We start from the raw sequence: 13,610 nt of genomic DNA, 5'->3' as shown, positions 1-13,610 counted from the left end.
AACAAAAACACCCAAAAAAACCCAAAAACAAAACAAACAAACAAACAAACAAACAAACAAACAAACAAACAAACAATATGAGCAGCAATTATTAAATAATTTAGCAGCTCATTGTCAATAGTTGTTCATTTCATATATCTGCATTATTGGTCCCTGGTTATATTTTCTTGCTGACAGGTTCCGGAATTCTTGTGATGGATTCTAGAATTAGTGAAACAGCCTATTTAAAGCCGGCTCATGTGGAAATTGACCATTTCGCATGTGGAGGTGAACGAGTGAAGACGTATAACGTGCAAAGTGCTGATTGTTTGATTTGTGAAACAAGAATGAGTTCCTCATCAGAGAAATCCACGTCAGACGTGAAGGAATTTCAGTATTATGTTCTGCCTAGCAGTACTTCCTACTACCTGCTGCAGAGCTTCCTAGGAGAGGGCTGCTTTGGACAAGTGGCCCAGTGTCTCAAACTACCCACAAAAGAGACCGTGGCTGTTAAGATCCTAAAAACTAACAGCAAGTATGCTCTGGAGGCTGAGAAGGAGGTAAAGATTTCAGCGTACAAAATAATGAGTAGGCTGACTAAAACGTTGTTTTAAAGTCTGTTTTTGTTGCTAAAATATTTAGTCTCAGGGGCGTCCGGGTGGCGTAGCGGCCTATTCTGTTGCCTACTAACACGGGGATCGCCGCTTCGAATCCCCGTGTTACCTCTGGCTTGGTCGGGCATCCCTACAGACACAACGGGCCGTGTCTGCAGGTGGGAAGCCGGATGTGGGTCTGTGTCCTGGTCGCTGCACTAGCGCATCCTCTGGTCGGTCGGGGCTCCTGCCAGGTTAAAAGAAGCGGCTGGCGACTCCACATGTATCAGAGGAGGCATGTAGTAGTCTGCAGCCCTCCCCGGATCAGCAGAAGGGGTGGAGCAGCAACCGGGACGGCTTGGAAGTGTGGGGTAATTGGCCGGATACAGTTAGGGAGCAAAAGAAGGAAAAAATTCAACAACAAAAAAAACCTGTCTCATCAAAATGTATGAGGTGAACAGCTGGTATAAGTATTTATATTTGGTATAAGTACTTTGTATGAACCTCTCTAACTTGTGTATCCACAGCTGGCCATGCTGGAAGTGGTCAGCAGTCTTGATCCAGACACTCATAACATCGTCCGCTTCCATGAAGGCTTTTTCTATCGCGGACTCACGTGTCTGGTGTTTGAACAGCTACACATGAGTCTCCTTGACTACATGAGACAGACACACTGTAAACCTCTGTCTCTGAATGAGATTCGTCCCATCACAGTACAGGTACAGTGACACGTTAAACTCTCGGGTTGTTCGTCTTGCACACCTTGAATCTACTAGGAAAATGAATGACAGAATATGACACGGTGACCAACATTCAAAACTCTGCCAATGTGTGAGTGTGGAAAGTCACCTCTTATTTCTGCCTCTCCGTCTCCAGCTGGCCACCGCCTTCAAAGCTCTGAAGAGCATCGGGCTGATTCACACAGACCTGAAACCAGACAACATCATGCTGGTGGACCAAGTCAATCAGCCGTTCAGGGTGAAGCTGATTGATTTTGGTCTGGCTGTTCCCTCCTCTGAGGTTCAGCGTGGCAGCATCCTTCAGCCTATTGGTTACAGGTGAGTAGTGCTGAGACCTGAACTGTCCAGCAGTGTGTCTGTAGTTCTGCTGGAAACCAGAAGCTACAGTTGTGCTATTCTTCCATACTAATGAGGAGAAATGTTAGATCTGATCATTCTCAGCCGGTGAGGACATTAAGCACTGATTTTTGTTCATTTATTTATTTAACCTTATTTGACTAGGAAGGTCTCTTGAGATGGAAAATCTATTTTTTGAGGGAGACCTGGCCAAGACAGCACACCACAATCACAAAGTCATGTTAAAACATACAGCGGATACACAAATGGAGAAAATAGAAATATATCAAGCTTAGGAAAAGCAATTTCACTCTTCCCTACACCGTCTTTTATTACAGGTGTGAGTGATGGGTGAATTCATCTACAAATGTGTGATTTTGTTTTGTGGGTCCTTGGTAATGTTTGCTGTCTTTGGTCCTTGTCTCCCCACCTTTAGGGCACCAGAAGTTGTCTTGGGCCTCCCCATCTCAGAGGCAATAGACATGTGGTCCCTTGGCTGTGTAATGGCAGCGATGTTCTTGGGAAGAAACCTCTACCCTTCTTGGAAAGAATTTGACATGGTAAGTCACCTGGTGTCCCTCACCAGCTGCTTCATCACACAGACAGAATCTCACAAACCTATTGTTGAAGCTGAAGGTGGGTTAATGTGATGTTGCGTTGTCTCTCCAGATGAGAGCCATTGTGGCGACACAAGGCATGCCAGCAGATCACTTGTTGGATGCTGGTTTGAGGACGAGGTGTTTATTCACCAGGGACTCAAAACATCAAACCTGGAGGCTCAAGGTAGTGCATCATAACAACTTCCTGCTTCAGCCAGTCAGAAAACACATTAGATAAGTAACAAGTGAAATTGTTGAAAAGGTTTCAAAGACTTGTCGCACGTTTGTTATTTCTTTTAGCTGCCATGGGAGTACTTCCGGGACACAGGAAAATCGCCCAGGTGCCCCAGCAGGTTTAGGTTGGGCTCCCTTGATGTCCTGTTGAAGGTAAGTGGTACCGCTGGTACCGGTTTATTCTACAAGTGATGACTCAGTTGAGAACCGTCACTTTGCTCCTTTAACATGAGCCAGGCATTTTCTTTTGACTTGACTGACTTGTGGTTTGTGTGGTCTCTAAATCCAGTGCAAACCTGAGGGGGCAGACGAGCACGAGGAGGAAGACATCCAGGCATTTGTTGATCTGCTCAAAAGAATGCTCAACCTGGATGCCGCCCAGAGAATCACCCCCAGCCAAGCTCTGAGACATCGCTTCCTCAGCATGACCCACCTTGCTATGGGCTACCACCACAGCTCCTAGTGAGTGACTGTGTGTGTGTGTGTGTTTGTGTGTGAAAACATATGTCCATTTTAAATGCTAATTCTCTTTCTTTTATAACACGGGTCTTATTTGTCTAGTTTTCCATCGTGCATATCAGTTGTGATATTTTTCTCACCAACTTCATTGTCAAGGTTTTGAACACGGGGCCACCACAGGCCTCAGCTTTACAAAAGCGTCTTATGGGGCAAGTGAATATGAGCGCCAAACATGTTTTAACAAGTCCAGTTGAACCCAGTTATCTCACCACATATTCAAAAGTTAAAACTACCCCGAGATCCCAGAAAGTTGAGTCAGTTATTCTGGACACAAAGTTAGCAGGAGAAACGTGTCACCACTCATCTGATGCCGGGATCAGACTACACGAATTCAGCCCGATTTTGACACGACTCTGTCGTTGCCAGCAAATTTCCAGCATCAGGCCTGATTATGAACATTGGGAACGACGAACGGGGGTCTTGACCCCGTGTAGTATGACATGATGGAAGAACAGCGACGTGGCTTCTGGACGCTCCACGACACGCCGACATAAAGTCTAGCATGTCAGAATTTATTTTATGTTCCTGCCTCGTCTGACATCTCCTACCACGTGTTCCTTGAGTGTCGCCAGTCTCCGGGCTTTCAGGAATGACCAGCCTATTTAAATACCCTAGGTAGCAGTAACCATCAACTAACTACGCTGCCAGTGCAAATTAAAAGTCATAGATAATGGGAAATCATGAACACAGTGTAACTCAGGCACTAGGTCTTCTTTTGTTTTTTGTTTTGTAGCTTAAAGGACGGGTTCAAGCTTGTGTTCAGTTGTATCATAAGTGGCTGTTTTAAAGCTGCGTCTCGCTGTGGTCCCGTGTCCAAAATCACAAAAATGAAGCCGGTGATTAAAATATCATAACTGATATGCACAATGGCAAAAACTATAAAAGTAAGACCAGAAAGGATTGATCCTTTAAGGTGTTTAATTCATAAAGACATATTGACGTGGATTCATTGATTCATTCACTGATTTATTCTCCAGTTGATTCATTGATTGATTGATACATTATTTGTTTTGTATCCAGCGTGATGGACTCCTTTAACATCATGTACATCTGCCCACTCTCGGAGTCGTCTTGGGGGTCTGAGATCGCTGAAACCTACAGCCAGCAAGACCAGGACCCCATGACCTCCCTCCCATATGCTAATGGAGGAGGAGATGATAAAGAGGAGGGTGACATCAAAGGAGATGATAAAGAGGAGGGTGATATCGAAGGAGGAGATGATAAGTTGGAGGGTGACATCAAAGGAGGAGATGATAAAGAGGGTGACATTGAAGGAGGAGATGATAAAGAGGAGAGTGACATCGAAGGAGGAGATGATAAAGAGGAGTGTGACATCAAAGGAGGAGATGATAAAGAGGAGTGTGACATCAAAGGAGGAGATGATAAAGAGGAGTGTGACATCGAAGGAGGAGATGATAAAGAGGAAGGTGACATCGAAGGAGTTGATGATGAATTGGAGAGTGACATTGAAGGAGGAGATGATAAAGAGGAGGGTGACATTGAAGGAGTTGATGATAAATTGGAGGGTGACATCGAAGGAGGAGATGATAAAGAGGAGGGTGACATCGAAGGAGGAGATGATAAAGAGGAGGGTGACATTGAAGGAGTTGATGATAAATTGGAGGGTGACACCGAAGGAGGAGATGATAAAGAGGAGGGTGACATCGAAGGAGGAGATGATAAAGAGGAGGGTGACATTGAAGGAGGAGATGATAAAGAGGAGGGTGACATCGAAGGAAGAGATGATAAAGAGAAGGGTAACATCGAACGAGTTGATGATAAATTGGAGGGTGACATTGAAGGAGTTGATGATAAATTGGAGGGTGACATCGAAGGAGGAGATGATAAAGAGGAGGGTGACATCGAAGGAGGAGATGATAAAGAGGAGGGTGACATTGAAGGAGTTGATGATAAATTGGAGGGTGACATCGAAGGAGGAGATGATAAAGAGGAGGGTGACATCGAAGGAAGAGATGATAAAGAGGGTAACATCGAACGAGTTGATGATAAATTGGAGGGTGACATTGAAGGAGGAGATGATAAAGAGGAGGGTGACATTGAAGGAGGAGATGATAAAGAGGAGGGTGACATTGAAGGAGTTGATGATAAATTGGAGGGTGACATTGAAGGAGTTGATGATAAAGAGGAGGGTGACATTGAAGGAGGAGATGATAAAGAGGAGGGTGACATTGAAGGAGTTGATGATAAATTGGAGGGTGACATCGAAGGAGGAGATGATAAAGAGGAGGGTGACATCGAAGGAGGAGATGATAAAGAGGAGGGTGACATTGAAGGAGTTGATGATAAATTGGAGGGTGACACCGAAGGAGGAGATGATAAAGAGGAGGGTGACATCGAAGGAGGAGATGATAAAGAGGAGGGTGACATTGAAGGAGGAGATGATAAAGAGGAGGGTGACATCGAAGGAAGAGATGATAAAGAGGAGGGTAACATCGAACGAGTTGATGATAAATTGGAGGGTGACATTGAAGGAGGAGATGATAAAGAGGAGGGTGACATTGAAGGAGGAGATGATAAAGAGGAGGGTGATATCGAAGGAGGAGATGATAAAGAGGAGGGTGACACCGAAGGAGGAGATGATAAAGAGGAGGGTGACATTGAAGGACGAGATGATAAAGAGGAGGGTGACATTGAAGGAGGAGATGATAAAGAGGAGGGTGACATTGAAGGAGGAGATGTTGAAGAGGAAGAGAACATCAAAAGAGATGGTGGTGTAGAGGAAGGGAACATCGAAAGAGAAAATGATGAAAATAAGGGATACACTGGGGACGGTGACAAAGAGGGGCTCACCCAAAGAGAAGATGATCAAGAGAAGGGAGACAGAAGAGAAAATGGTGGAGGGGAGCAGAAGAGAAGTGAAGGAGCAGGATGTAGAGACAAAATTGGTGGAGAAAAAGATGAAGGGTTGAAAAGAGAAAGAAAAAGAAAAGGAGGAAGAGGAGTGATAGGAAGATGGAGAAAGGGTTGGAGAAGTAGGAAGAGGACAGGAAAAGATGAGGAGGAGGAGAAGGAGGAGAAAGCAGAGGAGGCGGAGGAGCAAAACAAAGAGGACAAGATGAAACAGAGCACATTGATATCCCCACCAACAAAAACTAATATTCTTACTCCTCCTTCCCCCTCCTCACTTTCATCCCCTCTCCGTCGCCCCTCGGCCTGTCCTCCATGCTGCACACTCCTCTAACCCAACAGACATGTAACATAAATGTATAAATGTTAAATGTAAATATTGAGCCTACATATAAATGTTAAATAGTCATGTGAATGTTGGAGCTAGATGTGCTCGGTGTCAGCACTCTCATCAGAGCTCCCGAGTCTTCTTCCTGTGAGGACGTCCTCTGACATACCTGCACTGAGACAGCTGGACGCAGGACGCTGTATGTAAGAATGTCCAGTCAGTCCTGGCTCATCCTGGCCACCCCCTGTCCAAGGGCTTCAAGTTGCTTCCGTCTGGCCACAGATACAACCTGCCAACACGCAGGACCAATAGACTCAACAACTCATTTGTCCTGGCTACAATTAGCCTTTTATTTACTGTTATTTGTCTGATGGACAATTGTTTATAAACTGTATATAAGATAAATATGATGAATTAATTGATGAGTAGTGCAGAAAGGGTAGGCTTAAATAAGTTTACGCTTCCTCCTACTCCTTTGTGAACATGTTATATTTAATTTGTGTTGTTTATGATAATTTATTTATTGATTTTGTTGCATAGGTTTATTCATTTCACTTCAATATTATTTTGTTTATATCCTTTTTGTGTTTTTTTTTGTTGTTTGTAGAGAAAAGCACTTTACTGTTGTTTAATATTTTCATTCATGATTTTAGAAAAAAAAAAGACTGGCCTGTTTAATTTCTTTCCTGTACTTATTCAGTCTATCCTTGTAGATTTCATGGTGAACCTGAAGTTTAGTCTTTCTGCACCGTCTTTCTGCCTGGCGACACACTCTCTTGAGCTGCCTAACAACCATTCCATTTCTCCAGGGGGCTTTTTGTTTTACTATGTTTTTAGTTTTAACCGGTGCAATGTTGTCAAAAGATCTTTCGTATTTTTGAGTTGAAGTTGTTCACAAGATCTTAAGTTTGTGATGCCATGAACAGTGATAACTCATTTACAGTTTTCTTAAAGGTTTCAATTGTATTATTGTCAATGAAACGTTTTTTGTTTTTGGATTATTCAAGTGGTCTCATGGCACAAGATACATTAAAGGAAGTTAGAAAAATTAGGAACGAAATGAGTTAAATCCTGTTATACTCCCCACCCTGAACTGGGCTTTAAAAAAAAAAAGCGCAAACGCCACCTAGCTGGAAGGAGGCGATAATCTCAGCTATACCAAAAGAAGGCAAGGATAAAATGGAATGGGGGTCTTTTATGTCAATGTCTGTTCTTAATGTAAATTATAGACTATTTACCTCCTTCATGGCCAAATGATTAGAAGATTTCCTACCCACACTGACACATAATGATCAGACAGAGCGATACACAATGCCCTACAAGACATTTTTAAATGTGAAATTCTTCTAGATAGTAAGACCATATATTTTGGGTATATACCCCAAGAATGGTTGAAAGGAGAGAAATATTTAATGAATATACTACTGGTGGCTAGTAAAAAGACTCTTACCAGGAAATGGTTATCACAGGAGAACCCAACTTTAAACACATGGATGGAAATTACAGTGGACATTTATAAAACGGAGAGGATAACAGCATCTGTCGATCATAAATTGGAACAATTAGCCTTATACTGGAAAAATGGTTTGACTATGTAGCACCCCATGGGCCTGATTTTATTTTCACAAATCAATGATTATGTTGTAAAGAAAAAAATCCCTCCCTACCTGTACATAATTTTTTCCTGTGTTCTGTTCTTCCTTTTCTATAAGTGGATAACAAAAAAATGTATAAATATATATATTTTTAAAAAAAAGTACCAGCATATAGACATTCCCAAAAATGCTTTCCTAAATGAACCTGGTAAAGAATATTCACATCTATTTAATTTGTCAGACCAGCCTGGTTAAGGTGTGTCGTGGAATCTGTGTGGATGCATTGTTGCCCCAAAGCAAAACACCAAAATATGGAAGTCATTCTGGATGTTTAGCTGTTTGTACCAAGATTATCACGGGACATTCAAGGACGTCTCCTGGGTTTCCAGGTTTGAGCTGTAGAATGGGTCACTTGCCGACTCCTTCGAGGACTGATGATGTGCTGACGGACTTTACAATCATTAATGTCGCAAATGCTGCGCTGTGCTTTTGTTAATTCATTGCTGTTTTAGTTCTTGTTTATGTTTGGTTTTGTTTCTTCTCTTTTTTTTTTCTATTTTCCTTTTTTGGTCTTTTGTACTTTATCATTTGTATGTATGTTCCTTAAAGAAACTCAATAAAAACTTAAAAGAAAAGAAAAAAAATCAAGTGCTCTTCTGTTGTACAGGAAAAGCAGACATAAAAAAACATGCAACAGTGACCTGAAATAGCAACATCCATGATACAGGGTACAGTAATATTAAGTTCTTTTGATATGACTAAGTCTATAGTATGCCCCCTATTGTGGGTGGGTCCAGAAACATGGTGAGTGAGAGCAAATGCCTCCAATAAGCCTTTAAGGTTTCTAGCATCAGGGTCTGTTTGATTGTCAACATGAGCATTAATGAAGCTGGGGGAATTACACACGGGACATTCAAAGATAAGTTTAGGGTCTTTATTCCAATAGTAAAACTATGGATAGATAAAAGGTAAGGGGTTCACGACATCACAACATCCCACTTTAGCTCTGTGGGAGTGAGAGGGTTTTTTTGTTTTTTGGAGGGAACAACCGCTTCAATTCAATGCAGCTCAAAAAAATACAAATACGAATAAATACGGCAGTGGCAGCCTCTATGGATAAAAATAAACAGTATTCTACACCACTCTTTGTATTCACAAATGAAAATACAATGAAAAAATATAAAAATAAAACAATCTCTATTACACTGTTGTATTAGCATTAGCCTATTCTCAAGGCTCAGCGTTTTTACCAATTTTCACCAAAAAATACCCAGATTTTTTTAAAAGGAGCAGATCGGTTTAGAGTGATTTTCACCCAGATTTTATGTTTCCACGGATCCAAAAGTTGTTCCTGTTCATGTGAGGTTATGTAACAGTGTCCTCTTGTGGCGAAATTCGGCATGCTGGATGGCTTTGAAAAATAAAAAACTGAAAACGCTGAGCCTTGCCTATTCTCTTGAAGTCTACAACAGCGAAACCAATTCGCCAACTCTTGTTCTTATGCACAAACATACATATGCACCTCAAAGTTATACAAATAAACAAAACAAACTCTTATCGTTTGATTCACATTTGTAAACGGTTTTAACAAACCTCAAAGGTTGAAAGAGCTTATGGCGGACACAAAACCCTCGCCGCCATCTGGTCTGCAATCGTTCGCCTTCTCTCACGTTGTGCCTGCTCTGTTCTGCATGGTCCAAAAAAAGCGTGTTCACAACAACCATTGTTCATGTCCTGACAGCGCAACACAATCAGCGATACGCGTTCCATACTTAAAGCGGCAGTAACATAAATGTCAATATAACAGAAATAGGGACTTAAACCGTGGTTTCCGAGTTTCTTTACATTCTACACTAACACTTCTTTACCACCGGGTTACACCACTCGCTCCTGCTTAATTATCGACGTCCTCGGTGACTGGATCAGTAGTCTTCACCTCTTTCAAAGCTTCTCTAAGGAACACTGAACCTAAATTCGCTAGGATCTGAGATACAACTGCTGAACTTAGGGACAGTGACTCTAAAGCTGATTTTGGCTCAATCTGCGGGTTTGTATGCACAGCAGCATCGATTGTCTTACTCCTGCGAGGAGCAGGGATGGGAACCTGTACTACAGTTACAGGGTCAGGTACGGGCTCTGAATCAACAGTTACTGACTGTCCCAGTTCAGGGTCCAAAGTATCAGTCTCCATAACACTGGGCTCTACATCAGACATTACTGCCTCAATAGACTTGAGGGTCAGCAACAGGTAGGGGATTGGTTTCTGAATTATTCTTTACCCTAAGAGAAACCTCTTCAATCACAATTCCATCATCATGTTCTCCCATCTGACCTCTATGATTATGAACCTCCAGACTGAATAAACTCATGGACTGGTCTGGTAATCTTCTTTCTAAGCATAGAGCTAGGGAGAGTTGGATTTACACATGGCCTAATGTCTACACTGTTCACTCTCTTAACAGGCCCTCCCTCAACAGGTTGAACTGTGTACGTAGTTCCCTGTATCGCCAAAATCTGATACACAGTTGCACTCCATGCATTCTGTATTTTGTTTCTCCCCAAAGGTCTATGTCTTAAGTACACATGCTGACCTTCCTCTACCGGGGGGACAGGACACATTGTCATTGTGAACAGCAATCTGTTCAGCAGCTTTCTGCTCTGAGTATTCTTTTGCTCGTGCATGTGCATCTCTTAGCCTTTGATGATGAACAGCCAACCAGTCAAGTTTCTTATCCTCAGAATGCTCCTGTCCAAACAGGGCATCAATTAGGAGATGAGGATCCACACCATACAGTATGTAATGAGAATAACCTGTCGTTGAGTGTGGAGTCACATTGTATGCATACACCAATTCTGGTAAATGCTCAGGCCAATGCCTCTTTCTGTCAGCGGGCAGTGTGCGCAAAAACTCATGTACATTTCTATTAAAACGCTCACATTGTATAAAAACTTTAAAAAAAAAACATTCACATTCTGCATTTCCTGTAGGATGATGGGGAGTAGTTCGCATTTTCTTTATCCCATACAACTGGAGAAGTTCACCTATTACCTGGCTCTCAAAATTTCGGCCCTGATCCGAATGCAACCGTTCAGGCACACCATACTTCATGAACCATTCCCTTATCAGCACCTTAGCTATGGTGTCTGCCTTTTGGTCACGTGTGAAAAAACGTGTGTGAACTTTGTAAACACGTCTGTAATCACAAGAACATTTCCTCTGCCATCTGTAGCTGGCTCAAGCACTGTGAAATCTACAGCTACAACCTCCAAAGGTCTCAATGCAAGGAATGATCTCATAGGGGGGTGAATTTTTGGATGCGGCATTTTAGTGAAACAACAGCGCTGACATTTTTTGACCCACAGCTCCACATCCTCATGCATCCCGATCCAAGAAATGCGGCCAACTGTGCTACCAACCTTTGCTCTTTGGCCCCTAGTTTTGCACTTTTGAGATCACATAAGGGGTTGTTGTCAGTCACTACCTTGAATTTTGAATCAAGCAGATATCCAGTAGTTCGAGCATCATGCTACTTTAGTTCGTGTCATTCTTTTCTGCATTTCTCAGCCTCCAACTGGCATAATGCAATTACCCTTTTTCTGTCATCCTGTTGCTGATATAGGACCGCTCCTAAGCCATGACTACACGCATTGGTCTCTACTATGAATGGACAGGTAAAATTAGCATAATCAAGTATGGGTGCACTGTACGTTTTTCTTTCAAGGTGTCAAAAGTATTTTGACATTCTGTGTTCCATAATGCACAAAGCATTTAGTTGACTTTAGTTGGGCTGCCAGTGTTAAGACACAAATTCACAACATCATGAAGTGCACCGGAAATCTTTGAAAAGCCCTTAACATATCTCCTATAATAGCTACAAAACCCAAGGAATGATCTAAGTTCCTTCAATGTAGCAGGGGCTGGCCATTGTTTTACAGCTGCTACGTTTCCAGGATCTGTTGCTATACCATCTGTGGAGATTTGACGCCCCAGTAACTTGACTTCTTTTTGAAGGAGATGCCATTTCTCCAACTTCACCTTCAGTCCTGTCTCTTTAAGGCGTTTTAGCACTGTTTCTAGCCTCTCTTAAGTGTTTCTGGAAGCTCCACGAATACACTAGTATGTCGTTTAAATATACTACCTTAATCTGGAAGACCAGGTCACTCATGGTTGCCTGCATTAACCGTTGGAACGTTGCAGGCCCATTGCAAACACCCATGGGCATGCAAAGACACTCAAAGAGACCAAAAGGCATTGCAAATGCTGTCTTATGCCTGTCACGTTCATCAATTGCCACCTGGTGGTATCCATTGGCAAGATCAATGGTTGAGAAAAACTTTGCGCCTTGTAAAGCATCAAAGCTCTCATCGATGCGGGGTGGGAACACATCTTTCTTTGTCTTCTGATTTCGCTTTCTGTAGTCTACACACAGACGTATAGTGCCATCAGCCTTTCGTACTATCACCACATGAGAAGCATAAGAGCTGTCACTATCCTGAATGACACCTTTCCGCAATAGCTTTGAAATGTGCTCTTGGACCTCTCTGTACAGTTTCGGTGGAATGTGATGGTACGGTTGTGCAACTGGTTCCTCGTCAACCACCTTAATTTCATGCTTAACCTGATCGGTATAGCCAAGGTCATTATCATCATCTGTGAAAACACCTATGTACTTAGCTAGTAACTCACATTGTTTGTTTCTCTCTTCAACTGTGCCACCAATACCAAGATTGTCAATGACTGACTGCGCTCTACTCTGAGCATCAGAATTATTTGTCTCTACTGTGACCAGCTCAACATCAGCAGATATGCGTTGAAAATTTACTTCACAGGTCTGTTCACTGTCAACACTCTCAACTCGAGATACAAAACCCAGCCGGGTTCTCGGGCAGAGCCAACATCCTCTTGTGAGAAATTCACAACTTTGACTGGGACAGTTTGACGCTGACCACTCACCAACGTTGGAATGATTGCGAGACCTTGAGGGAGCGTTGTGTTTCCAGGTTCTACCAGCAGTTGAGCATCTTTCTGAGCCCCCTTAATGGTTCCTTTTACCATGACAGTGGCTAAGGATGATGAAGGTATGTGTACCTTATCTTTACCAGTGACTCTGGCAATGGCTCTCTTATCAACATTGCATTTCTGCATTTGTCGAAACACATTTCTCCATTCCGAATCTAATTTCCCACCCAATGTAGTATAAAATTCAGATTGCACTAACTGCCAACACTTGCGAATGATATTCATACCAATGATACGGGCTTCTGTCATCTGGGAGCTCTTAGAGTCCTTCATAACCAAAAAGCCACAATCTGGGATTTTCATACCCATTGCTTCAACTTCCAATTCAAGGTAACCTAGATAAGATATCTCTAGTCTATTTGCAGTAGTTAGTAGTGATTCAAAGCCAACTAGAGATGGAATACACATCCTTCTGAAAGAACTTTTCAGTGATGGTGCTTACATTGCTACCAGTATCCACTAAACAATGTGCTGTAGTACAACCGATATTAAGCTCTTTTACTTGGCATTTTCCTATTGCACGCTCTATCACCTGCTTTCGTGTTTGGTTGTCCTGTCTGTGAGTTGTCTATCTAGCCCAAACTGTCCGACTCTATACAACCCGGGGAGGGGGGGGGGTCTCGTTTCCCTGAGCATAGCTTCTGTCTGCAATTCTTGGTGATACGTCCCGACACAAATTTAGACAGAGCGCGCAGTTACCAGAAGAGTCTATAGATGCTTTTGTGAACACATTAAGAGAACTGGCTAAATCATGCGACTTCGGCACACTGGAAAATGATATGCTAAGAGATCAGACTGT

At 42.5% G+C, this 13,610-nt stretch overlaps 1 protein-coding gene across 1 annotated transcript in view; it reads left to right on the top strand.

The window, feature by feature from the left end:
- The window catches only part of LOC130113248 (immunoglobulin mu heavy chain-like), a 192,585-nt gene that overhangs the window by 45,707 nt on the left and 133,268 nt on the right, over positions 1–13,610 (top strand). Inside the window, exon 3 of the mRNA XM_056280816.1 lies at positions 11,594–11,599. Coding sequence (XP_056136791.1) covers positions 11,594–11,599 — 6 coding nt within the window. The remainder of the gene's footprint in view (positions 1–11,593; positions 11,600–13,610) is intronic.

The sequence above is a fragment of the Lampris incognitus genome, chromosome 5 (genome assembly GCF_029633865.1).
Source record: "Lampris incognitus isolate fLamInc1 chromosome 5, fLamInc1.hap2, whole genome shotgun sequence".
Lineage (NCBI taxonomy): Eukaryota > Metazoa > Chordata > Actinopteri > Lampriformes > Lampridae > Lampris > Lampris incognitus.
Note: the sequence above shows the minus strand (reverse complement) of the source record. Positions and strands in the feature narration are given on the sequence as shown.